Source organism: Mauremys mutica, chromosome 1 (genome assembly GCF_020497125.1).
Source record: "Mauremys mutica isolate MM-2020 ecotype Southern chromosome 1, ASM2049712v1, whole genome shotgun sequence".
In the NCBI taxonomy this organism is placed as follows: Eukaryota; Metazoa; Chordata; order Testudines; family Geoemydidae; genus Mauremys; species Mauremys mutica.
Genome location: NC_059072.1, coordinates 96,362,339 through 96,390,166, shown reverse-complemented (window position 1 = coordinate 96,390,166; position 27,828 = coordinate 96,362,339). Strand labels below are relative to the sequence as shown.

The 27,828-nt window shown below is 44.5% G+C and overlaps 1 protein-coding gene across 14 annotated transcripts in view; it reads right to left on the bottom strand.

Annotated features, from left to right (window-relative positions):
* RBFOX2 (RNA binding fox-1 homolog 2) overlaps window positions 1-27,828 on the bottom strand; it is a 262,724-nt gene that overhangs the window by 47,628 nt on the left and 187,268 nt on the right. For 10 of the 14 annotated variants that reach the window (XM_044986568.1, XM_044986547.1, XM_044986508.1 and 7 more), the window contains 2 exons: window positions 18,768-18,992; window positions 8,391-8,537 (listed from right to left, as the gene is read on the bottom strand). In XM_044986568.1, the coding sequence (XP_044842503.1) occupies window positions 8,391-8,537; window positions 18,768-18,959 (339 nt within the window). In that variant the 5' untranslated portion in view covers window positions 18,960-18,992. The remainder of the gene's footprint in view (window positions 1-8,390; window positions 8,538-18,767; window positions 18,993-27,828) is intronic. The other 4 variants (XM_044986536.1, XM_044986573.1, XM_044986527.1 and 1 more) reach the window with 1 other exon arrangement.

Here is a 27,828-nt window from a genome sequence, read left to right as displayed (position 1 = left end):
GTCACAATTCTCCCCTTAAATCCATGCCACTGAGCTGGCTCTCTAGCTGTTGTTACTGCTGATCTAAGTCAAGTAACTTTAAAGCACCAAATCACTTGGTGGAGAATGAAAATTAACAAGTAAAACATTTGTTTTTCCTCCATGTAACATAACATGGCATTACCTGGGCCTCAGTGAAGGATAGGAAATCCCTACTGCAAGTACCCAGCAGTTACAATGTGCTTTCTGGAAGAAACCTCATAAAACAGAAGTGTGGTTATTCAATGTGCCTCAGTTTCCCCATTAGTAAAATGCAGATGATAATGTTAGGTGCTCAGACACAATGGTGATGAGCCTGAATAGCTGACTCAACGGATAGAGGCTCCTGAACCCCCAGGCTGCCAGGGCTCTGTGTGTGTGTGTGTGTGTCACACTAGAAATAAACCCAAGTCATCTGCATAGCAGTGGATTGTGCTGCAATCTACATTAACTGCCTGGAACTCAAAACCAGGTCTCTCTCAGTGCCTACTCCCACCCTGGTGCAAAAGAACAGGACTTACCCTGATCTTCCACAGTGCACAGCACTCCCAGCTCCTACTGGTTAGCAGAGTTGGAGACCAATGCTGGTAGTTTTAATATTATTGCACATTTCATTCACTTCACACTGGCCAACATGTGAACTGAGAGCCCACTTCTGCTCTCATTTAAACCACTGTTAATTAAAAATCCATGAATTTCAGAGATTAACAGTATTGTAATTGCTAATGACACACAAACCAGAATCATAGAAATGTAGGACTGGAAGGGACCTTGAGAAATCATCAGTCCAGTCCCCTGCACTGTGGCAGGGGAAAGTAAACTTAAACCATCCCTGACAAGTATTTGTCCAGCCTTTTAAAAAAAACCTAGTGATGGGGATTCCACAACCTCCCCTGTAAGCTTGCTCCAGAACTTAACTGTCCTTCTAGTTAGAAAGTTTTTCCTAATATCTAACCTAAATCTCCCTTACTGATGTTTAAGCCCATTACTTCTTGTCCTACCTTCTGTGGACATGGAGAACAATTGATCACAATCCCTTTTCTAACAGCCTTTAACATATTTGAAGACTGTTATCAGGCCCCTCCCCTCTGTCTTCTTTTCTCAAGACTAAGAGCATGTCTACACTTACCTCCAGAGCGATCGATCCAGTGGGGGTCGATTGAGCGCTCTACCGTTGACTCCGGAACTCCACCGGAGCGAGAAGCATAGGCGGAGTCGACGGGGGAGCGTCAGCAGCCAACCTACCGCAGTGAAGACACGGCGGTAAGTAGCTCTAAGTACGTCGACTTCAGCTACGCTTTTTTGGCAGGTGCATCACATTGATGACTAATTCAATTTGTGATCTACTGTAACCCCCAGATCCTTTTCAGCAGTACCATCACCTAGCCAGTTAGTCTCCATTTTGTAGTTGTGCAGATTGTTCCTTCCTAAATGAAGTAATTTGCACCTGACTTTATTGAATTTCATATTGTTGAATTCTGACCAATTCTTCAAATTGCCAGGGTCCTTTTGAATTCTAATCCTCTCCTCCAAAGGGCTTGAAAACCCTCCCAGCTTGGTGTCCTCTGCAAATTTTATAAGCAAACACTCCACTCCATTATCCAAGCCATTAATGAAAATATTGATGAGTTCCTGACCCTGGACTGACCCCTGTGGGACCCCATTAGATATGCCCTCCCAGTTTCACAGCGAACCACTGATTATTACTAAGTATGATCTTTCAACCAATTGTCCACTCACCTTATAGTAATTTCATCTAGACCACATTTCCCTAGTTTGCCTATGAGAATGCCATGCAGGACTATGTCAAAAGCCTTACTAAAATCAAGATATAGCACATCTGCTGATTCTCCCTATCCACTACACCAGTAACCCTATCAAAGAAGAAAATTGGGTTGGTTTGGCATGATTTGTTCTAGACAAATCCATGCTGACTATTCCTCATAAAAAGCAGTTACTCACCCTGTACTGTACCTGTTGTTCTTTGTGATTTGATGCAGACATGCATTCCATGTAGGTGTGTATGCGCCCAGCGCACCGAAGCCAAAGAACCTTTCCTAGCAGTACTCGTAGGGGTGGCGCTCACACCCTGTGGCCCTAGCTCCTCTCCCAACTAAATAAGGGTGGTGCTTCCCCAATCCCCCTTGGTTCTTTCACACCAAACATCAAGAGTACAGACTCTGATGCTGAGGGTGGGTTGTAGAGTACAGGTCTGCATCACATCTCAATGAACAACAGCTACAGTGCAGGTAAGTAACCATTTTTAATTCTTCGAATAGATGCAGCCATATATTCCAGGCAGGTGACTCACAAGCAGTACTCGTGGGAGATGGAGTTCAGAATCTGTTTAACAAGGACTCCAGGAATGCCTTCCCAAAATTTGCATCTGATCTAGATGCAGTTAAAATGGTGTAATGGGTTGTAAGAGTACGTATAGAGAACCAAGTGGCAGCCCTGTAAATGTCCACTATAGGAATGTCACTTAGAAATGCCATCAACGTTGCTTGGCCCCTTGTGGAACGAGCTTGCACCTTTTTAGGATGCATAGTCTGAGCTATTTCGTATGCTGGCATGACATAGGAAGTACCATCTGGAGATTGTCAAGAGACTGCATGTCCCTTCATTCAGACCGCATCTGAAGCAAACAGATGAGATGAAGAATGGACAAATTTAATCCTATCCTGACTTCCAATCTGTGACGACGCTGCTCTTCTGGGGTTGAATGCAGCTTAGGGAAGAACACTAGCAGATCTATAACTTGGTTCAAATCAGACTGAGAAATCACATTAGGAAAAATCTTAGGGTGCAATCACAGGTCACTTTATCTTTGGAAAATTGCATGTAAGCAGGCTCTGCCATCAAAGCTTGCAACTCTCTCCTTGTAGATGTTATCGCTACAAGGAAAGTGATTTTCTGACACAGAAGGGAAAAAGAAGTTGCCAGAGGCTCAAATGGAAGTCCCAAAAGAGCCACTAAGAAAGCATTAAGATCCCACAAAGGAATCAGTTCTTTATCTGGTGGGTGGAGATGAGTGACACTTTTTCAAGAACCTCAACACCATGGAATTTGAAAATACCAACTTCCAAAGGATGAATGAATGGATGGCATGCTGAAATTGCCACCAGATGCACTCTCAAAGAACTATGTGCAAGACCAGAAGACTGAAGGTGTAACAACAGGTCCTGGATTCAAGCCATCATTGATTGAACTCCTCAGGCTAACAACCACATTGAGATCCACTTTCACCCACATTGGTGGAGGGCTTTCTACTATTGAGCAAAACTTGCTGGACCATCTCCGAACGTCCTTACTCCTTCTTATCTAGTTGCAGCATCCATGCTGTGAAATGAGATGAGTGCTGGATGCAAAACCTGCCGGTGATGCTGAGTCAGGAGATCAAGATGAAGAGGAAAGGATATGGGAAGCCATAACAATAATGCGAGGAAGTTGGAGAAACAACACTGTCTTGGCCATGCTGGAGCAATAAAAATAAGCTTGGCAGAGTCCAATTTCAGTTTAAGAATGACCTGCGGGATGATTGGAATTTGAAGGAAAACCATACAGGGATGACAATTCCCAACCCAGGCAGAAAGGTCAAGAAGCCTGGACAGAGACCCCCTCAGAAGCAAAACAGCTGGCATTTCTTCTTGTCTTCCATGGCAAACAGGTTGACAGCTGGGATGCCCCAAAACAAAGATTGACCATAAAACTCTGGGCTTCAGGGACTATTTGTGATTCAGGAAGAAATTTCTGTTGAAATGATCCATCACGTGATTCTGGATCCCACATAAGCGATCAGCCACAGGGGTAATGTTTTCCCTGATGCAAAACTGCCAGAGCCTGATCGCCTCTTGACACATCACGTTGGAGTGTGCTCCCCCATGTCTGTTCACATACAGTAATACATTGTGGTGGTATTATTGGTAAGGATGTGCACTGCCAAGTCCCTGATGTGATCCTGAAGTACCTGACAGCCACTGTAGATAGCATGAAGCTCTAGGACATTGATTTGCAGAGAAGCTTCCTCCTCTGACCACAGTCCTTGAACTTTCAGTGACCCCAGATGTGTTCCCCAATCTATTAAGGAGGCAACAATGACAAGAAGCCTGGTCGGTGAGGACAGAGAGAAAGGAACGCCCAAAGGGTCATCCAAGCAGGGCCAGCATTAGACTCATTGGGGCCCAGGGCAGAAAGCCAAAGCCCCACCGCATGGGGGTGAAGTCAAAGCCTGAGTAACTTAGCTTCACGGGGGCCCCTGTGGCATGAGACCCCAGGCAGTTGCCCTGCTTGATACCCCCTAATGCTGGCCCTGGCTTTTATATGCAGAAAACCAGTTATTGTGGCACAGGTAGGCCGTGGAGTTTTTACAGCATGTTGGAGGGCCTTAGAAAGAAAAAGGTTGAGAACCCTTGCCATACACCAATGGAAAGAGTCCAGGATTGGCAGAGGACGTTGAACTAGTCTGTCCAAGGGATGACAGTTTGAATGATACACCAACTTCAGCCACATCTGAAAAGGACGAGGGCACTACCTGGCATATTGGACTACCTATGTGCATGCAGCATATGGCCTAGAAACCTCAGGCATACTCAAGCTGTGGTTGAGGATTGAGACTGCAGTTCCAGACAAAGATGGTGAATCATGTGGAACCAGTTGGTTGGTAGAAACCGTCTCAAACTCAGAGTCTAGTGCGGCCCCAAAAAACTCAATTCTTGTAAGTCTGAACCAATGTTTACTTCCCACTGTTTTGGATGAGACCTAGATGACCGAGTAAGCGTAGCGTGAACTGAAGGTGAGAGGATTTTGTCTCTGGACTTGCCCCTCAATACCAAAGCGTACAGATACAAGAAGCTATAAATTACCCTCTTCCAGAGGTACTTCTCACCACAATTGTGCACTTGGTTAAAACCCAGGAAGCAGAGGACAGATGAAAGGAAGCACGGTGTACTGATAGTGCTGGTCTACCATGACAAACCTGAGAAACCTCCTGTGGCTCAGAAGAACTGCTAGATGGAAATAAACATCCTGAAGGTCCAGGGCAGCACACCAATCACTGTGATTTAACACAGAGAGAATAGTTGCTAGGATGACCTCACATATCTGACGTTCTATCAGACAACAACAAAGAGGAGGACAACCCCAATCTGGATCTCGAGGAGTCCCAAAGATTCTGCAGTGAGAACAGAGGAGCTAGCCCCAACGGGGTGAACAAATGATTGGACTCATCCGAAGCCCAACACGGAGGCCAGCATCACTGCTGAAGAGGAATGGGGAATCGATCGTATTGAGCGAGACACACTCCCACTCAGTACTGGGAGAGGCACCCAGAGTGGTACCAAACTCAACAATGGGACCCCCTAAAAGTGCAATGACGGTGCCAAAGGACACACCAGCATCGAGGGGGCCTTTGATGTTGGGCCAAGCATCAGCCTCAACTCCATAGTTTGGGACATGGGCAGGGCATGTTGCCGTGCTAACGAACCCAGCAGCTTTGCAACATAGCCAGAAGGTGCCAAAGACGTAATAGAGAACAAAGTAGTAGAAGTTATGGTACCGGAAAACTCCTGAAGTAGTGAAGAGTCAGGGACTGAGCAGCAAAGCAGGTCTGATGCCTGCCGATATGCCACTGGTGAGGAGACAGTTAACACTGGTGCCAGCATCGTCAGTACCAGATTCAACAGATGCTCCATGGTTGGAACCAGGGAGTCAATTGGACTAGCTCTCGCTAATCTCGGTGCAGTACCAGGGACTAGTTAGACAACCTGCTCCACCCCACATGCTGGAAGGAGTGTGATGTTGGTCATCACTCCTCTTAGAAGAAGCAGAACAGTCTCCCGAGCCTGAAATGGTTCCGATTAGTCTTCTAGGATGTCTTTCTCGCTGTACTGCAGGAACAACAACTCCTCTTTCTCTTGGATGAAACACCAGAGTCCGAACATGGAACGGCATTGCTTGCTGGTTCTGAAGGCAACCACTGATAAGACGAGGGCCTTGGTGCTGAAGTGACCTGACGGTCTACTCCAGAAGGTGTTGCTTTGGCTGTAAGTTTCTTGATACCTGAATCCTCTTTTTGAATGATTTACAGATGGAGAACAATTCCTCAATGTATCCCTCACTGAGATACAACAAGCACCTCATATGGGGATCACTATTAAGGAGGGGCCTCCCACATGATGGACAATGCTTGAACCTGGTGAGGGCAACACACAGGGAAACCAACTAATCTAATGCTTTACTACTAAGGGACTATTAACTACTATTCTAGAGGAAAAACTCAGAAAAACTGACACTGAAAACATAAGGTGAAACACCACACATAGCTCTGACTCTAGCCACGGGTGGGGAGAAGGAACTGAGGTGGGTTGGGGCAGTGCCACCCTTATATAGCCAGGGTAGACGCTAAAGCCACAGGGCTTAAGCACCACCCCTGCAGGTACTGCTAGGCAAAGTTCTCCGGCTTCAGTGCACTGAGCATGCACATGCCTACGTGGAATACAAGGCCACATCCACTTGAAGAACCACCCTATTATCCTCCAGATGCTTACAAATTGATTAATAATTTGTTTCCAGTATTATTTTTCCAGGTATCAAAGTTAGGCTGACTGGTCTATAAGACCTTGCGTCCTCTTTGTTCCCCTTTTAAAAAGAGAGACTATATTTGCCCTTCTCCAGTCTTCTGGGACTTCACCTGTCCTCCAAGAGTTCTCAAAGATAATTGTTAATAGTTCCAAGATTACTTCATCTAGTTCCTTAAGTATCCTAGGATCAATTTCAGCAGGACCTTCCAACTTGAATACATCGAACATATCTAACTAGTCTTTAATCTGTTCTTTTCCTATTTTGGGTAACATTCCTTCTCCTTCCCCCTTGTTAATATTAATTGTGTTGACTATCTGATCACCATTATTGTTTTAGTGACGACTGAAGCAAATTAGGCATTAAATACCTCAGCTTTCTTGATGTCATCAGTTGTTAGTGTTACTTCCCCACTAAGTAGTGGACCTACACTTTTCTTTGTCTTTCTCTTGCTCATAATGTGTTCAAAAAACTTCTCCTTGTTGCCTTTTATGTCCCTTGCTGGGTGTAACTCAAAGGCTAAGTGCCTTAGCCTCTCTGTTTTGTGCCGACATGCTTGTGCCATTCTTTTATGCTTCTCCTTAGCAATTTGTCATTATTTCCACTTTTTGTAGAATTCATTTTTGATTTTCAGGTCATTAAAGAACTCCTGATGGAGCCAAATTGACCTCTTACTATTCTTCTGATCTTTCCTTCGCATCGAGATAGTTTACTGATGTGAATTAGGTATGGTTTTATAGGACACCTGCCTCATTCAGTGAATACTGTTCAAGCTGTACAGTGACTGAAGCAAGAGTCCTGCAGAACCAGTAGTAGGCAATGGTGTAGTTAGAAATGATTTAACACATACCTTCAGGGAACAACTATCAAAGTTGCATGAACAACCTTAACATTGTATTTCCTGACTTGAGTTCTTCAGTCTGCAGCCTTAGTATGCAACAAAGTTTTGTTTTGTTTTATTAAATAGAATTCCCTAGATTTTGTTAAAAGAAAAACAAAAAGCTTAATTACATGGAACTATTTGCAGACAACACTAGTACACCGTCAGCCACACAGGATGAGCAGCCAACAAGCCAAAGGTTCCTGTGGATTGTATAGACCCTTCACTTGAAGCATAGCTCTTGCAAATCCTTGTATCATCCTTTGAATTTGTGTGTGCCCATGGTGGACTAGTCCCTGGCCATACATACAAAGACAGTCTCTGCCTCAAAGAGCTTACAATCTAAGAAGTAGGTAATGTACGAAGGTTGGGTGGAGAGGGGAGCAGGCTAAAAGATACAGTCAAACTACACACAATGTGTATGTTATATACTTTTTAAAATACTATCCTCACCCCAGTGACTCCTCAAATATTATTTGGCCAATTTCTTCACAGGAATCTCTTCATAAGATCCCAGAAGTCGATCATAAGGAGGGCCTTAAATGTTTCAGAAAGTTTGTAAGCAATTGAAAAACAACGCTTTAGAATGGAAACACTAAATCAGCCTTAGCTATGAAGCCTTATTTTCACTAGGCAACAAGGCAGAATTTTATCAACTGTTTGCTAACACATGATAAAATCTTAGTGCAGAAAGGGCAAGTGATAGCAAGTAGAGGTAAACCCTACCTAGTGCTTACCTCGCTCTGCTAACATGTGAAAAATACAAATTGCCCTGTTCACACTGGGATTTTACCACATTAATACACACATAGTAAAAACACCTTTTTTCCTATCGTGGACACACCATCAGTGTCACCATGTACTGTAATTGTAGCGAAGTAGAGTCTATTGTTCCTTAAGGGCTTCAGTAACTTACCCCAAACATCTGTCGGAGATCTGGATCCCGGAAGCGGAAGGGAATGTTAGAGACATGAAGCCGCTTTGGAGTGGACTTGCTCTCGGTATTCTCACTGCTTTGTGTCTGTGACTGCTGTCCATCTGTCTGTGCCCCTCCTTCTGTCTGCTGAAATCAAACAGTGACAAAACGAGAAGTGAAGAGAAATCATACCAATTCCAGCCAACCCTTATGAGGTTGTCTCTGCCTATGGATTTACACTACACTTGTAACTGTGACACAGTAAGTTTGATAAACCGAGCAACCAACTGATCTTTTCTTTCTCCCTCCTTTCCATGAGCAAATAGTAAGAGGATCTTAGCCGTCTTTCTCTCCCCTCCTCCCACAATATAATCTTTTATCTCAGTAGGTTTCTTTTTTTAAAAATAGTTTCTCCTCTCTTTCCCTTGGCTTTTCTTCCCCCTTGTTACCATGGGAAAGCTACAGTGAAGAGGTGGGTCTTCTTTTTTGTCCCCACGCTGGCAAGTATTATTATTCTAATCTCTTATAGCAGCATGTTGATGCAATAATCAAAATCCCACGACTGAGGTGCAGCTTTCCAACAGACTGATGTCAGCAATGCACCCTCAGGCAAAACTGCATCTGTTCTGCTGTGTTCCATTCAGAGAAGTACCACCTCTAAATATGACTTATACTAAAATGGTTCAGCCCACAGGCAATGGCTATGCATTCTTATGTTTAATTTATTTTAGTTAATTTTAAATCTACTTCAAGAAATTAAATAAACAAATATCACCATTTTTAGGTCCACCAAAACTCAAAGAGCCACACTCCTTTTTTGGCTTTGCAGCCAAAACGTACATGCTGCCCCTAAACCTGTTTTGCATCATAGATGATATTGAGGCACAAATGAAGATGTCTTGGTAGGAGGTTTTAACACTGAAACAGCCAGATTTATTTAATCTCCATTTGAATCTCTCCTCCAGGAGATTCCACAAGCTGTGTCAAGACTTTGTTAACCCCAGCACGGGGGAAACCCATCCCTTACTCTGAGACATGAAAAATGCACTCACTGACTCATGCTTGCCAGCAGAACAGTGAAATTGATAATAATCTGATCAGTTTTATTGCTGTGTCCCTTTCCAGCAGCTGTAAATGGTATGCCAGGATAATCACCAGAGCGCCTATTCACCCCTTCTTTTGTCACCTGTCTCAGATGAAGGTTTAATGCTTTGGCTGGATGTCTAGTAAATTTCTTAAGCCCTGCTTCACTCTCTCACATGGTGTGGGCTTACTTCTCCCCTTCACCCACAGCAATAGTGAAAACCTATTGTGTGGGAACTCAAAGGGCTAGCAAAGACTAGATTCAGCCTGTTTTAGACACTTGCAAAGACATATCCAGGTCCTAACAGCTTAAAACAATCAAATGTTTTACTGCTGCTGGACATCCATTTTGTCTATCAGATGTGCAAAGAAATACTTCCCGGGGACTTAACCAAAGACTGGGCTCCTCCACCACCGACTGGACTTACCCAGTGTGGCCTGAACGTTGTGCAAAGACTTGGAAGCCTCCCAGGATATGTCTACACAGCAAAGAAAAACCCATGGCTGGCCTGTGCCAGCCGACTTGGGTTCACGGGGCTCGGGATATGGGGCTCTTTCATTGCTGTGTAGACTTCCAGGCTTGGGCTGGAGCCCAGGCTCTAGGACCCTGAAAGGTGGGAGGGTCCCAGAGCCTGGGCCCAGAAGCCTCACAGCAATGAAACAGTCCCGCAGCCCCAGTCGGCTGGTATGGGCCAACCGTGGCTTCTTCTTTGCTGTATAGACAACATAGCCCCAAAGACCTGAAAAGGGGCATCTCTCCATTGCTATACAAAATGGGCAACAGTAGCACTGAAATTCTCTCAGCCAGAAGCCTCTCTCTTGGACACACACACGAGTTATACAGGACCGACAATAGCATGTTAACAGTGAACACTGTGGCCTCGGCATGCTGATCAAAGCAACGGCAGCTTTCCATTTCACTTCACTTAAGCGATGCAGGCAGTACAAATGAATGTGATCCATTTGGTATAAACTAGCAGTGAGGGGGAGAGTGGAATGGCATGGCTATGCAAGCATCTCTATTCACAAGTTGCAGTGAAGGGGGCAGCAGAGCGATATGAGCCCACCACCCACTGGACAGAGTACACTATTTACAATCAGCCATGCTTTACCCACCCCCAAATATCAGACACAGGCAACACCCTGACAGATACCATATCTAAAATATACCACTTCCAGATGCTTTCCCCTCCCCTCCCCTCCCCCCGTGACAAAATGCATCTCCAAACACATGCGTGGTGCACCCTAGGGGAAGAATCAATGCAGTCAGCTCGTGATTAAATCACACCATGCTATTTGGCAGTTTTATTTTTATGACTCCATCAGAATCCTCTGCTCCCGGAGGCAAATCTGTCCAAGGAAAAGGACAGAACACATGGTGGCTCATCCATCACCAGTGCAAACAGTGCCTAGAAATTAGTGTTCCAAAACAACCCCCAGAAATCATTAACTCCCCCAGTGCTACTGAGTTTTGAAGAGAATCTCTCTTCAGTCAGGTTTTTTGCATACTCTGGAGTCCCATTAATGCAAATTTCCAAGCTCTGGGCTTCCTGCAACAGATGGTAAAAGTTGCGAGTAGACACATGTCCCACCAGATAGGTATGCACCCTCTGTCCATCCCTCCCAAGCACGACAAGTGTAGACTCTGAAGTGAGGTATGTCAGCACAAGTTTAAGGACTCTGAACAGTTTCTGATGTAATCTGCCAAGGAATAGGTCTGTTGCTTCAATAGGCATGGAAACCAGGAGGCTGTGAACTAGTGGACCAAGGAGAATGTAAACACTGTTAGAGGCAGGAACTCGTGTCTTACTAAGCCTGTACTATGTCACACAGCGGCCTGTTCAAAAATCCCTCACAGCTGTGCCTGCAAATGGCAGCGTGCTGCTGCCATACAAGAGACAATATTTTACAGCATGCTAGCTTTGTACAATGAGATAAGGCTTCGAACAGGCAAGACAAGAGGTCTTCTGTCAAACCTCACCTTGACTACGATAAGACTCCCAAGCTCAGAGCCAGGTAACACCAATGCGGAAGGGTACATTCTTCTACATGAATTCAGCAGTTTCCTGCTAATGTCAGATATGTTCCCTCTCTGAAAGCTATAAACTGCACTTGCAAGGGGATGGGTTCAGCGGTCTAATGGTTCTTTCCCATTTCTAATGTCTGTGACTCTAAAGCGAGGTTCAATCTTTCAGCCAGCATGAGACTGGCTTGATACGTTTGTGTATTGCCATATATTCAGCTGCAAATACAAACAGAAGAAATGGCTTCCTAAGGTCTTGTTTTTGGTCATTCCTTGCCTTAATTCATCAGGAGATGGAAGGGAAAGGCCTGGAGCTTGTTTAGAAGCAGCATTTTATGGAGACTGGTGGGAGAAAGTTGCCCTGAGTCACATAATAAAAACCACACACTTCACAAACCAAATCTCTCCTCCTCACACTAACTCTCAGTTACTTCATTCTGGCCTGACAGCAACATCTAACAGTGGGGAACTGGACTTCTCCCTCCGCAAGTCCGAGATACCTACTACAACCTGAAGTCAGTTCAGCACAGTGGGGTGCAGAATCTCTTTGTGTTCCTTAAATCTCAACTGCCAGCAAGGAGGCAATAACAAGGAGACTTTGCTGTGGCAGAGATTCTGGATTTTAAAATGCTTTTAGTCCCATCCTGCACTCTCACATTAGTCTGTGTAATTTACATTGATGGTAATTAGAGAGAGAAGGTGGTGACCCTTTTTTTATTCTTCTTCAGGTCTGAGCTTTGTGTAAGCTTGAAAGCTGGTCTCTCTCACCAACAAAAGTTGGTCCAATAAAAAAATATTCCCTCATTCATCTCGTCTCTCTAATATTCTGGGACCACCACAGGTGGTACAACACTGCGTACATTGATGGTAATGTTACCTGGCACTATGCTTATGTCCCCTAACTGTTCTGAAGCAGCCAGTTCCACAGACTGCATGCCCACGTTAGGGTCTCAGTTAAGATTTCAGAGAAGCAGGGGATCTATACTGCTTGAGCCAACAGTGAATATTTATCTGCCTGGGTGAGCAGACATAAGGTGGATAGACAAAGGGAGACTGACAACAGCAAAGAGATCCGCCAGCACAGAGACTATAAATACAAAGTACAGTTTGTTTCTCTCCCTCACTTGCTTTTTCAGATGCAAGTTATGGAAAATTAAAATGTTTGGAAATAGTAGATCCAGAATCTTGTGTAGCCCAAGAACAAGGGTAGACTGCGGGTACAGTTTATTTACAAAACGGGCAGAAAAATGTAAACTATTCACGCCTGTATTCAGAGGGGAACTAGATTGGCTTATGAGCTTTGGGGTTGAGCTATAGCATTTTTTTGAGTCCATTAGTTATAGTTGGGCCCCAGATCAGGAAACTGGTTAGCAGCCCAGCTTATAGAATGACTGAAGGTAGTGACTGAGATTCACTACTACTGGATGGCTATGTGCCTATAGAAATGGAAGGTTGCTAGTTGAGGTTTTTTTTTGGGGGTGGGGGGGGATGGAGGGGTCTCAGTCCAGTTTCCAATAGGTAAACGTTCACATCACAAAAGCTACCATCATAACAGACACCCTAGGAAGCAGTTTAAATAGAGGTGCAGGTTAAGGACTTAAAGGGCCATGGACACTGAATCCCCCTCACTCCTACAGGTTGTTCCTCCAAGTTAAGGTTGAAGTACTCTGTCATGGGCAGTGGGTGTGGGAACTTGAATTGTCATTGCTCATGCTGTACCTGTTCTGAAGAGAGAGGACTTCCAGTGCCAATCGGCACTTTCAACAGCACTAAATTTCATTTTTAAAATTGGCACACAAGCCGGAGAAGGTGGTGGTGAACAGCTGCCCTACTTAGACGTTAAACAGTGGTTTGTAAGTGTGGAAAACTGAACTAATCTGCTTCATGGTCAGACCATGCTCTCAAGTTCCAAATTTCATATTTAGTTACCCCAAGACAGTGGTTTCCAAACTGTGGACCATGGAGTGGTCCACAGAGAGCTAGTTGGTCACACAGTGATAGCTCCTCCTTCGCCTGTTAAACTGCATTAAGAGACAGCTAAAAGTAAACATTACATACTTCCTTAATATTAAATTTCCTAGGTACACAATTGCTGTAGTTACCGTAGGGATTTTACATTATTTGTGGGAGAGGAGATATCCATGGGACAATCGTTCTGTTAAGACATGGTTCATGCTATTAAAAAAAAAAAAAAAGTTTGGGAACACCCTGTCCTAGGAAAACCTTGCACATTCAAAAACATATGTTTAGATGCATATAGTACACCCAGAAATCTGAAAGTCTAGTCCCTATCTCACCAGTCACGTTGACTAAGGCAGTGGTCCCCAACGCAGTGCCCGTGGGCGCCATGGCGCCCGCCGGGGCATTTATGTGCGCCCGCCTAGTGCCCAGCAGGGGAGACGAGCCGCGACCCCGCACCTGCCGGGGACAGAGAACTCCGGGGCTGCAGACTGCGGGCGCCAGTGTTCTCTGTCCCCGGCAGGCGCCGGGCCGCGGCTTCTCTCCGGCGCGAAGCCGTGGCCCTTCCCCTGCTGGGGACAGCAAACTCCGGGGCTGCAGGCGCCGGTGTTCTCGGTCCACGGCAGGCATGGGGCCGCGGCTTAAGCCAGAGAAGCGGCTTAAGCCAGAGACGCGCCACAGCCCCGCACCTACCGGGGACAGAGAACTGCAGGGCTGCAGGCTTCATTCTATGTTAAAGTAAGAATAATAAATATATTTGGACCAGCAGTTCAACAATGTTTTACTTTTTTAAAATAAATAAGATGAAAACTGTTTATGATATTTAATTTGGAAAAAACTTAATTTTTCTTACAGGTAGATAAAAAAGAGCAAATTCACATGGTAAGTTGAAAGAAATTGCCTAATAATTTAATTAATACCTTTTACATGTAAAATTACCCTTTTTATCTTATGGATTCATATATTATGTAATAGTAAATATGATTTTTTTGTATTATTTAATGTACAAATACAAAATAAGCCTTGAAAAATTGTTGGCGCCCGCCACACTCTTCTGAAAACATGAAAATGCTACTGGCCACAAAAAGGTTGGGGACCACTGGACTAAGGTACATGGATCCCACTGTGAATGTGATTCTTCATTCTCTAATAAAAAAAGCACATCTGTATTCCTTTGGAGGATGTGCTGCATTTACTAAATGTGTTTAAGTGACAGTACATCAGACTTATTTCAGACACTGGTCTCTGCAGTTATATTTTGTATTGTACCGGTTCATGACATAATGTGAAAGGCAAGCTCTAAACACCTGCCATTTATGAGGCTGCATCAGGAACGTTCATATAAAGTAATTTACATACGTCTATGTCTGTACAGCTATACTTCTAGATACAGAGCTACACACAGACAGCTTCTTCCCACTATTCAACTGGCTTCTTTCAGCAGTTTTATTCACCTTATAGGGAAATCTTCTTGTTTTCTACTCTCAGGAAAGCCATTTTAGTTCACTAGATGGTCAATCATTCCTCTAAGTAAGTCTTTCCACCTTGGGCTGTCTCAGATTGAGAGTCCTCAGGCTGTTTTATGTCTACCTCTGTAATCTGATAAAAACTCAAGAGTCATAGCACTGACAAACTGAGATGCAAGGTATCAGTCAGGGAAACAGACTCTTCCGCTGCAGGTTGTTTTGTTAAGCCAAGTTTGAACTGATGTCCCTGTCAATTTTTGATCCAGCTCTCTCAACTGTGCTTTGGGCACAGTGTGAGAAGAAAGGCCAGATGCTTTGGAAATAGACTCATAACCCCAAGTACCAGGCAGGAAACACAGCCCAGCACATGAGGTCTGATCCTCAATAAGTGAGGGGCCAATACCACAAATTAAACTCAAGTATAATATGAGCAATTAATGTGCAAGTTCCTCCATTCACAGTTCCATTTCTGTGCTTCTCAATCCTGACTTATAGCATAAACATTATTCCAGTCCCAGGTTTCTCCTTGGCTGACAACACAATCATGTTAGAATGTGCACTGGTTTTACAATGTAGAGCAGGAGTAGTCAGTAGGGGGACCGCGGGCCAAACCTGAACTGCCAGATGCTTTTAAAAGGACCCAAAGTATTTTTATTTACTCCTCCCCCGCAGTCTGGACCTTGACTATACCCTGACCAAGAAATTTGGACTTTGACAAAAAATAACTGATTGCCCCTGATGTAGAGAAATGGCCAGTATGGAGTGGACCTTGACTCAGTTTATTTCATTTGCAACCAGAGCTGACATTTGAACTCAGACCTCCAGACTGTGTTAATTAACTCACTTTGCCACTGTCAGTCTCCTCACATCAGCCTGTCTGGCTTGTGTGCCAGAGCCTGACTAGCTCATAAGAGAAGAAACTGGATGAACTCATTACACTGTCACACAGGCTTGTTATGTCAGATGTAACCCACCCAAAACCAATTCAAAAATGACACCCTGTCTTCTCAGTTTAACATTTCTGCAATGACCCCAGCCTCTGCCAGGCTGAAAAGCGGGAATTCTAAGCTCTTCCTCCCATCCCCTTTTTGCTAACTGACTGAGTACTGCACCAAATGGACATCAGCACAAACTCTGATCTTAAAAACAGGGAAAGGTCTCTTTTCTCTGGTTAAAGGAATTCCTGAAATGCCCCCGGGAGTCCAGGGGAATCTGCAGGCCTGTTGGGTCTGGGATCTCACTTGCACACATGTGAGGGCAGCTGCTCTTGTTGACTGCTGTAGCAAGAGGAGCGCATTAGAGGCCCTAAGACAACTTTATGAAGTATTAGGTTAGTACAGTCCCCTGGACCAGAAGACAGGATGAGAAAGAGGGAAAACCCGTGTGTGACAGATGAGTGCACACACGCAACAAACACACACAAGTATGTACATAATAACTAGCATATGTGATGGACAATGCCTGAGAGTTATGGGTGTGTTCGGAAAGGTAGTATCATCTACCTGGTGTGTTGTATTCTAACACCCACCTTTGGCCTGAGTAACTAAGCCTCCTACTTCCAACACAATACAGTGAGCTTCGCTCAGTTCCCACATGACTCCTCAGTGTGTTGAGCAAAGAATAAAGCTAAAAGCAAATACACCCCAAGGCCTATATTCCACGGCATCAAAAGAGCTTCATACACTAGGATTCCACTAGAGGAATAGAAAGGGATAAGTGCAGAAAGATTCAAGGCCCACAGCATGTAAGACATAGGCTGGGAAAGCCCTCAGCAACTTTGTCCACTCCCATTGGATTTCCATGAAAAACACACAGTGGCTTACCACCAGCTGGAATCCTTTCAGGTTAAAAAACTGCCACCACTAATGTGTTCATGTGTTTTCTTGAAGGTGTTTATCTTTACCCCTTCCTGGCCAGCTCCAGTTCTGTGCACTCTACTTTGCAGTGTTCACTTGTGCACCTTTAACTATGTTAAATGGTTAGGGCAGACATGCCTACTGTTCCCAGTAGTTGGTACAAAAGTTACATGCTAGCCAACCTATCATTTAACCTCTCCCAGTTACACTCCCTCCACAGACTCCTGACAACAATTCTCCCTCTCATGGCAGGCACCCAGCAACACACTCCCTCCCACACGAGCTTCTATTCTCTCCTCATAGACTACTAAGTACCACTGTCTCACCCTGCCAGAGCACATATGCAGACTCCTATTCTCATTCTTTTGGCTCTCTGGAGCTTGTATTAGTCGATGAAACACAGAGCTCTTCCCCGCAATGCAGTGGAGATGGTTCCTAATATGGAAGAGGAACAGGAGGGTTGGCAGCAGCTTGTGTCCAGAGTCAAGGCTCACATTATTCATTTCCATTTAAAAAAAACATTCTTAATGTCTGGACAAAGACAGGAACAACATAAACGCATGGAAAAAGCAAACAAGCCAGGAAGCACACTGCACTGCCATGCAGGAGATCTAGGTTGCATTCCCAACGTCCAACTCCATCTTGAGCTGGTAGTGCTTAGTATTGTTTTGCATTGCCAGGCAGGAAACTAAAATTCCAGTTCCTGTGTTGTGTTCACTGGGTGGGTGGGACATGGGACAACTCAGTGTCACAAAGGTTACTTATATGGCTCTGCACTTGCCTTGCATCAGCCTTCGGTTCCATTTCCAGTCATGATCTGTCATCGACTAGGATTGCATTGCCCTGTGGCTTAATAAGGTGTTTGAAGTGAATTGAAAGCATGGTCAACGTACTTTACTGGGCTTATACCCTTTCCCTCTGTACAGTTGAGAGAGACAATCCATTCATCTTGTGAACACCATAGCTCGAAGCATCTCTCAAGGTCAAGACCAGTGCTGTCAACAGTGCAGCCATGGCCCATCAGAGAGAGAAGGGTGCTACATGCTGTGCATCCATACACACTTGAGCTGGCACTATATCAGTCCTTCCAATCACTGGCACTAAATTCACTCCGTACTTATAGGGAAAAAAAATAATCTCTAGCAGCCAAGCACCTAACTACAAGGAAAATTGAAAGCATTAGCAGATTAAATCCATCCCTTTGCACTGAAGGTTCTCACCATAAGGCTCTTTATTAGGAAGTTAAATCTTAACAAGTGGCTTAAGGGGTGGATAAAGCTTTCCCTGGGATAATCTGCCAGCATGGTGTCCAGTTCCAGGCTATGGGAAGATGAAAATGAACAAGGAAGAAGGTGAAAGTCTTTGTTTAGTAAATGGCTGCATAGTAGCCAAGGTCTGCCTAGGTCTGCCCCCCTGCACCCTCCATGCACACGGACATCTTCAAAAAGCCAAAACGTCTCCCCACTCTACCACCTCCCTCAACTGGGATAATTCACCTGTATCTACTAATTCTAATCCTATCTATAATTTCAGCCTTTTAGGGCTTGTTTTCACTCTTTTTTTTTTATTTGATTGCCAATTAACTCAAAGTAGTTAACACCTTTGTAAAGGCTGGACATCCTTAAATGGCTGTTCTAGGCTACACTTCAGTCACAACGTTTAAGAAAGCCACCACAAACTATTGTTACTCCTTGTTGTGACAGAGGGTATATTTCTCTCTTCACAAACACAAATTTATCAAGAGAGTATATCTGAGGGGGAAGGTAGGAGCATTGCACTGGGATGTGAAAGCCACTGGGCTTTCATAATTCTCTCACTTTTGGGGTACAAGCAGCCCATCTCTGATACAAGAGCAACATTACCTACGTGCTTATGAGACATTAGGGAAGGAATTGCGCTATCAGGTAATCTAACCTAAAACAGTTTCAGGAAAAGCACTGTATGTATGGCACTGTATTGGTTTTCCCACTCTGCAATTAGCCGTGCATACCGTAAGAGATCCATTCTGCGTGCTGGGCGTATTCGTGCTCTGCTCTCCATGCGCCTGCGTACTTCCGTAGAGTGTCAGATTGTGCTCGCTGGTCTGGCCTGCATAGTCCTGAGTGTGTGGCACCCCATACTCTGTGGGGATCCCATTCTGTGGGGGTGGTGGGAACGGGATTGTGGTGAATGGCTGGACCATTGCATCAGGAGTGGCTGTTGGCTCCTGGTTACCCTGGAGAAGGGGAAAGGAGAAAATTGATTTAATATGCTACAAATGATGGAACAGCAATCCAGTCTAAGAAGAGCAAACAGGTGTCCCATCCAGCCCAGCTAAGTATCCCATTCACTGTCACTACACTACCACCCAAACAAGTCCTCTATTGTATTTTATACAGAAAGGAACACTCCTCCCCTGAGAGCACAGATTCTCATTTTTTAAGTTTGCTTTGGCAGCTTTGTGGATACTGGGTAGAATGAAGGGGCCATATTTGAGGCTCAGGGCCTACACACCCTTGAAATATCACAGGATGCCCTAACTAAGCCATGTAAGGTGTACCTTCGGGGCCTGATTGGTCTGCATCTCCTCCTCAGGCCCAAATTATAGAATAGAATTCTCTTTCTGACTTTTCCTGAGTGCTCCCAGCATTCCAGTGCGGGTGGCATTGGTCCTAACACCCCTATAAAATGCCAGTGTGCTTGGCTGGCACACCTCACTTCTCCCAGTCCCCTAACTGTTAAAATATTTCTCGTGATAAACTGCATCCTCATGGCACTGCCCCCAAGTACCTCTGCTTAGGGCAGTATTCCTTGCTACTATGCTCTAGTAAAAGAGAGAGCAGAGATCTGTATTCCAGGACAGATCTGTGCAAAACAGATTACCCAGATACCCAATTACTGGAATTCATGTTTCTTGCCTACTCCTCAGAAGACAGACAGGAGCCATGGGGAATTGAGAATACAGTCTTGCAGCACTTGCTCTCTCCCAATCATTAGCATCGCTACCTTCAAACAAGGCGTTAATTATACTCCTCCCTCAGCTCAGGGCATCCCACAGAGATCTCTGTGCTAGGACAATGGGCTTTTTAGCAGCTTTTGGCGCCATTTGATGCCAACTGGTTGTCTATTAAACAGATACTCCACCAGACAAAAAGTATCCCGAAGAGGGTAAAAATCCCACACTGCCATGCCTCCAGAGGGCCCTAGCACTTCAAAAATCATCATTGCAGCCACTCTGCTGGGGCTCATCTACATGCCCTCAGGGAAGGGAGAGAGGCATGGCTGGAAGAATTCAGTCACCTGGTGTAAAGGAAGAAGGGCCCATGACATTCCAGCCTCTCTGACCTTAGAAGTCTGGACTATTGCTCTGTTTCTATTGCACCCATCACTCCACCAGAGAAATCCAAGGAATAATCTCAGTCTAGGAGGTTGCTCACCACTGTCAATGTACTGTAATCCCGATTTTAAATTCCACCTGCTCTTCTAGACATGGGTCCTCCTCCCATAACACCCTGAGGTAGTAGAGCCTATTGTAATATTGGCGTGCTTAAATCAATGGACAAAAGGGAAAACAGTTTTGACGCTAGATGAGGCAAAGGGATCTCTGTTGGGAAGGGATTCACCAAGGGGTAATTGCTGCAGGAAATTACATAGCAGTCTTTCAGCAGAGAATACAGAGACACTGAAGGGAACTCCGCTGAAACTGGACAAATCTTTCAATCCATTTATCAAAGTGCCTGCAGCTCCCATTTCAGGGCGAATGAAACAATGATAAATTCAATGCACCTCCAGCCAACACAGGTCATTCAGACATTGGCTGAATCCCAAATTTGTTCTGACACTAGTATATCTGGCCTGTGTCCCCTGCGGGCCACATGATCATGCATGCCTGTAGCTGGGAAGAAGGTGAGGGAAGGGCATTCAACACCATTTAGCAGTGCAGTGCTGCAGCCATGGACCCTAACCACACAGCCAGTTTCACATACTGAAGTCCAGTCCCTAAACAAAGCTGCATATAAGTACTGCAGCTTGCAGAAACAGAACTCAGAAACCTTATCAAAGAAAGAAAAATTAGTGGGCATGGTTCAGCAACTGTCAGCAGCAGTGCAGCCGCACCACACCACTGTTAAATTCATAGACACAGCTCAGACGTTTTTACCACCATGTTATGAAAATGGCTGCACCACTGCGGCAGCTATGGGAATATAGCTACAATTTTTTCCAGTGTACATTCACTCAATGCATCATCTGTGCAATGCACAGTTTCCCCCAAAAGCCCAGAAAAGTGGTAGCCCTACCATGCTTTAATTTCTACCCAGTTGCTTCCCTTACCCTGACAAGTTCCCTGTCTTTGAACCTTTAAGTGAATTTAAACTAATACAATAAACAAGTATCAGAGGGGTAAGCCGTGTTAGTCTGGATCTGTAAAAGCAGCAAAGAGTCCTGTGGCACCTTATAGACTAACAGACGTATTGGAGCATGAGCTTTCGTGGGTGAATACCCACTTCGTCGTGACATGCATCCGACGAACTGGGTATTCACCCATGAAAGCTCATGCTCCAATACATCTGTTAGTCTATAAGGTGCCACAGGACTCTTTGCTGCTTTTACAATAAACAAGTTTATTTTTTAAATGCAGACAGGCCTGAAGACTTTATTTTTAAATGAAGATTTTAAAGAAACACCATCAACTTAATTATGCTTCTGTCTAGAACCTTTTACCCCTATCATTGTGAGAGATAACATCTCTGATTATTATAACCGAGAGTTTAGAGAACAATAATTTTAATATTTTTTCAGTTTATTTTCCTTGTCCGTTTGACAGCTCTTTGTCTATAGTTAGTTTCAATATAAGTCAGTTCCTCATGACTGTGTAGGTTTTTCCATTTTTTAAATAGGAACAAAATAGGAAACTGTGATTGTAAAACTACAAAAATTGGCAGGAGGACTCTGGGGAAGATGCAGTATCTAAAACTACTAACTTATTTATTTTTCACTGGACTAGCTTTCAAGTTGACAGTACCTCTAACACTGAGAACAGAATACTAATTAGAAAGCTTTTAAAAACAAGTTGGACAAACATCCGTTAGGGATGGTCTAGGTTAACTTGGTCCTGCCACTGCGCAGGGGGCCAGACTTGACTTCTCGAGGTCTCTTCCAGCCCCACATTTCTAGGATTCTATGAACAAGACCTATTAGGTCACAGAGTCTATCCTCTTGATAATGCAGGATTGTTCCCTACAGGACATATTCTATTGTTTTATTTAATCTTGTTTTCAAATGACCCAAAAAGACTATCCCATAAACCTAACAATCTCATTTTCAGAAGTTTCCCTATTAATTTCATTTTATTCTTTTCCTCCTATCTTACATCCACTTGTACCATCCTAAATAACTACGCTCCCACTTTTAGTCACTTAAAAACATTTTAAGGGTGAAAAGACTATGTCCCTTAGTGGATGCTTAGACAACACATATATATTTAGCTCTTAATCTTGACTCATAAATACAACTATGATCATTTTTATTGCTCCTCTCTGAACTTCCCAAATTTTTCAATCAATTTCTGGTGCTGAATACAGTACACCAGATGAAGTTGTCCCAGAGCCATTTTAAAGAGTCCTTGGGACTATCACCACCCTGTTTTGTGACTTTATGTCTAAGTAATGCAGTTCAAAACCACATAGGCTTGTTTTGCTGCCACGTTGTTACCAATTCATTTTTAATTTGATGTTTCCTACTATCTTTCACCAGTATTCACCAGTATTCTTACCCAGGTTTCTCTCTCCCACTGAGTATTTGTATTTCAGAATATTTTTCTCCGGATGTATTCACTTGCACATTTCCTCCTAATCTCATTATTCTCTGCCCATATTTCTAATCTTCTTGGATCCCTTTGTATTATTTCTCTGTCCTCACTAGTGCTCGTAATACCTCCTATTACACTATCAGTAAGTGTCATTATTGTCCTGTTATCATCTAGATGTTCAGTGAGTTTCACCTCTTAATACTTTTTCCATTATTTGACTACTACTAATTCTTAGCATGTACAGAACAGTTTACATCTTCTAAGTACTGCACATAGTACATGAAACACCACCAAGACCTGAAATTATCATTCAAATATAGAAATTGCCAGGATTGGGCTCCTTGTCCTCTCTCCTAAAATGTAAAAACAATTCTAACAGCAGCATTTAAGCAAACTGATTCTCCCACTTCCCAGGTATGAACCACACGAAGAAATGCAAGAGTCCTGACAATCTCAAGCAGGAGGAGAGGTGTGGATGGATGGACTGAAACCCATCCGCTCTACAAACTGTCTCGAGAGTCTTGTCGGCAATAGAGCGTTTCAAACTCTCTTCTGCAGACAACAACAGCAGCCATCACAGACTAGCCGAACAGGGAAGGCTTGTTCACGAATAGCAACAAGCCCTCCAAGTGCAGTGGTAACTTGACAAACAGTAACTAAATGTATACACACCGTTTTCTTTAAACACAGTGTAAGGTACTTTTTAACCTGCAGTTCAGAACAAGAAAAAAATTCTGCTCTCTCCACTAATTCATCCACAACCAGGTAAGGACTCAAACCGACTCCCCTATCAAAGGAGATGAATAGATTCCTGCATCTGATTCATTGGCACAGGTCCACTTGTCAGACCTCACTCCCATAAAGATATGGGGAACACCTCCCATTACTCATAAGAAAGCTAAGGCTCTGTTCAGAAACATAATTGAAACAGTGGTCAGAGCACAAAAGGGATATGGGATTAGTGTAACTAGATGGAGGGGCTCCATTTGCAGTTTTCACCCAGTCCCCTTGGCTTGTAAGGTGTGATCCAGAGTAGTGTCTGGCTCTGCTGAGGCCAAGTAGAACACTAAAGACAGAGACCTCCTCCCAACTTAGATCTTGTATACGCACTTAACCAATTTATCTAAAATTGTTTAAACATTTGATTTAGTTTAATTGATCAAACCTCTTGCGTGGACACTTATACCAGTGTGAGCTGGTACAGCTGATATCAGGAAATTTAGTTAAATCAGTGCAAAAACTGCATATAGATCAGCCTTTATAGAAATGTAATAGCTTATAAAGATGTGGAGCTGGGGACATTCCTTTGAATATTTACTAAACTACTTTACTCTTCACTGCAATGTTAATTAGGTAAATTCCTTCGGCAGTCAGTAGGTGGTGATCCAAGATCGTGACACTGAAATGGAGAACGGCTTCTAGAAAAACATGGGCCTGGTCTATACACTTTTTAAACCGGTACAACCATTTTGGTCAGTTGTGTGAATTTTTTTTTTTAATAGTTATACCAGTAAAACCTGTAGGGTGAATACAGTTATACTGGTATAACAATGCCATATACCAGTACAGTTCATTCCTCTTCCTGTGTGGGAATAACCTATCCTGATCTAAGCACATTTATACCTACCAAACTGCGACTACCCTAGGGAGGTTGTACCACTTTAATTATATCAGTATAATTAAAGCATTACAACTCATGTGTTTAGAGAATCCATAAAAATTGTCATAGTGGAGCAGATCAGTTGTCTATCTACTCCAGTACCCCGTGTAAAAGTAGCGGGCATCATATGCTTTAGGAAGGTGCAAGACATTCTGTGAATAACTTGCCCTTGGAGGAAGTTTCCTTCTTCTGTCAGGTTGTGGTTGGTTGACTTACGTCCTGAAGTAGTAGGGTTTATATCCCTCATTTAAAAATAACCAACCAAGCAAAACAAAACAAAAAAACAAAAACCATCCACCAAGCAAAAGTCAAGGCACTGTTCTCAATTGTAATGTCTACACTAAACATTGTGGTAACTGATTGCCTGTTAACTTGAGGTAATTAACATGTTTGTAAAGGCTAGTGTGATCCAGGCTATAATTGTTTGTTCTTTACTTCTTTCATGTGGAGAATAGACTAGAAGTAAAGAACAAACATTTATAGCCTGGCTAGAGAGAGAGAGAGAGAGTGTCTGTGTGTGTTAAGACAAGCCCACGGAGGAAGGCACTGAGCACATGACAGCTTTCCAACCTACTGATGTTGTCTCCTGAACTGTTTGAATGAATGGAAACATGAGATAGGGACCAAGGAACTGTTGTGCCCTCTCCCTTCAAAGCCCAATGCCAGAACTACTGTCTTACAGGTCAAGTAAAGCTGGGTAAAACTAATTCAGAACCTGACCACACAGTTCCTTGGTGAAATAAGCCATTGTTGACCAGAAGAAGGTCTCCAAGCAGTTTCTTCTTGAAAAGAGACAGGAGCAGGACACTGCCCTGTCAAAGCCTCTTTCCTTTTAGTACGAGGTCAGAAGTAAAATATCATAGCGGAAGAGTCCAGTCATAAAATCAAGACTTTTGAATTTCACCTCTTGTCAAAGAAAAGAAGCCAAAGAAAGCACATATAGTACTTGTGGCATGAGCCAGCTGAAGAACAGCTACATGACAGCAAGGGAGCCCAGAGACTCTGATATCTGCCACTATAGGGGTGGGAGCTACTCTCCCAGTGTCTTCTGGAAATTAGGGCCTTGTCCGGTGGTAGTCAATAGGGGCCCGCGGTCCACATCCAGACCGTGAGAGCCTTTTCAGCAGACCGCAGGGCTCATGGGGGCTCAGGGCTTCAGCCCTGCAGAAGGGTGTTTCAGTCCCAAAGTGCTTCCTGCAGGGCTGACCCTTGGATTCCTGGTGGGGCTGAAGACCCAAGTCCAGGCACGCAAGGACATGGGGCTTCAGCCCCGCCTGAAGCATGTGGGGACTTGGGGCTTCAGCCTAGCAGGAGACTCAGGAGGTGTTCCCAAACATTTCTCCAGCTCTAATCTGCTGCACCTGAATTTAAGCCATGACAATGGAAGCCTGCCTGGGGCTGACAGCTAAGTAGCCGCTGGAATGCTACCCACCACCCCAATCAAAATCTAAAATGGTACACCTGGGGCACAACCCCTGCAATTACAATGTCCACAATTCCACCCAAGCTGCTGAAGCTGCATATTTCCTGTCTTGGAAACACCTCTTCTGACTGACTGTTTTTTCTCTTGGGGTATGTCTACACTACCGGATTATTCCGATTTTACAGAAACTGTTTTTTTAAAACAGATTGTATAAAGTCGAGTGCACGCAGCCACACTAAGCACATTAATTCGGCGGTGTGCGTCCATGTACCGAGGCTAGCGTCGATTTCCGGAGCATTGCACTGTGGGTAGCTATCCCGTAGCTATCCCATAGTTCCCGCATCTCCCCCGCCCATTGGAATTCTGGGTTGAGATCCCAATGCATGATGGGGCAAAAACAGTGTCGTGGGTGATTCTGGGTAAATGTCATCACTCAAACCTTCCTCCGTGAAAGCAATGGCAGACAATCATTTCGCGCCCTTTTTCACCTGGATTGCCCTGGCAGACGCCATAGCATTGCAACCATGGAGCCTGTTTTGCCTTCTGTCACTGTCACCGTATGTGTAGTGGATGCTGCTGACAGAGGCGGTACTGCAGTGCTACACAGCAGCATTCATTTGCCTTTGCAAGGTAGCAGAGACGGTTACCATCCCTATTGCACCGTCTGCCATTGTAAATTGGCGATGAGATGATGGTTATCAGTCATTTTGCACCGTTTGCATTTGGAAATTGGCGATGACGGTTATCAATCCTTTTGTACCATCTGCTGCTGTCATGGCTGCTCCTGGCTGGCCTCACTGAGGTCGGCCAGGGGCGCATGGACAAAAATGGGAATGACTCCCTGGGTCAGTCCCTTCTTTATGTTTTGTCTAAAAATAGAGTCAGTCCTGCCTAGAATATGGGGCAAGTGTACTAGAGAACCAGAGAGCACAGCTGCTCCATGTCAGAGCCCCAGAGATCCTGCAGAAATGATGAGCTGCATGCCATTCTAGGGGTGCCCCTGCAACAACCCCACCCATTGCTTCCCTCCTCCCCCACCCCTCCTGGGCTACCGTTGCAGTGTCCCCCCATTTGTGTGATGAAGTAATAAAGAATGCAGGAATAAGAAACACTGACTTTTAGTGAGATAAAATGAGAGGGAGGCAGCCTCCCGCTGATAGTCCAGGCAGTACAGAATCTTTTCTTTAGACATGAAAGGGGGGGCTGATGGAGCTCAGCCTTCAGCTGCTATGATGAGGATGGTTACCAAGCCTTTTGTACCATCTGCCGGGAATGACCAGCAGTCATTCCTATTTTTACCCAGGTCCCCCCAGCCGACCTCACCGAGGCCAGCCAGGAGCACTCACGGGCTGATGATGACAATGGATAGCAGTCATATTGTACCGTCTGCCACCAGGAAGGGGATGCTGGTGTTCAGCGCTGCAGCACCCCGTCTATCAGCAGCATGCAGTAGACATAGGGTGACATTGAAAAAAGGTGAGAAACGATTTTTTCCCCTTTTCTTTCGGGGGGGGGAGAGGGGAAGGGTGTAAATTGACGACATACACCCTGAAATACCCGGGAATATGTTTTTGACCCTTTAGGCATTTGGAGCTCAGCCAAGAATGCAAATGCTTTTCGGAGACTGCGGGGACTGTGGGATAGCTGGAGTCCTCAGTACCCCCTCCATGAGCGTCCATTTGATTCTTTGGCTTTCCGTTACGCTTCTCACGCAGCACTGTGCTGAGTCCCTGCTGTGGCCTCTGTCTATCATAGCCTGGAGATTTTTTCAAATGCTTTGTCATTTCGTCTTCTGTAACGGAGCTTTGATAGAACAGATGTGTCTCCCCATACAGCGATTAGATCCAGTATCTCCCGTACGGTCCATGCTGGAGCTCTTTTTGGATTTGGGACTGCATCGCCACCTGTGCTGATCAGAGCTCCATGCTGGGCAAACAGGAAATGAAATTCAAAAGTTCGCGGGGCTTTTCCTGTCTACCTGGCCAGTGCATCCGAGTTCAGATTGCTTTCCAGAGCGGTCACAATGGTGCACTGTGGGATACTGCCCGGAGACCAATACCATCGACTTGCGGCCACACTAACCCTAATCCGACATGGCAATACCGATTTCAGCGCTACTCCTCTCGTCAGGGAGGAGTACAGAAATCGGTTTAAAGAGCCCTTTATATCGATATAAAGGG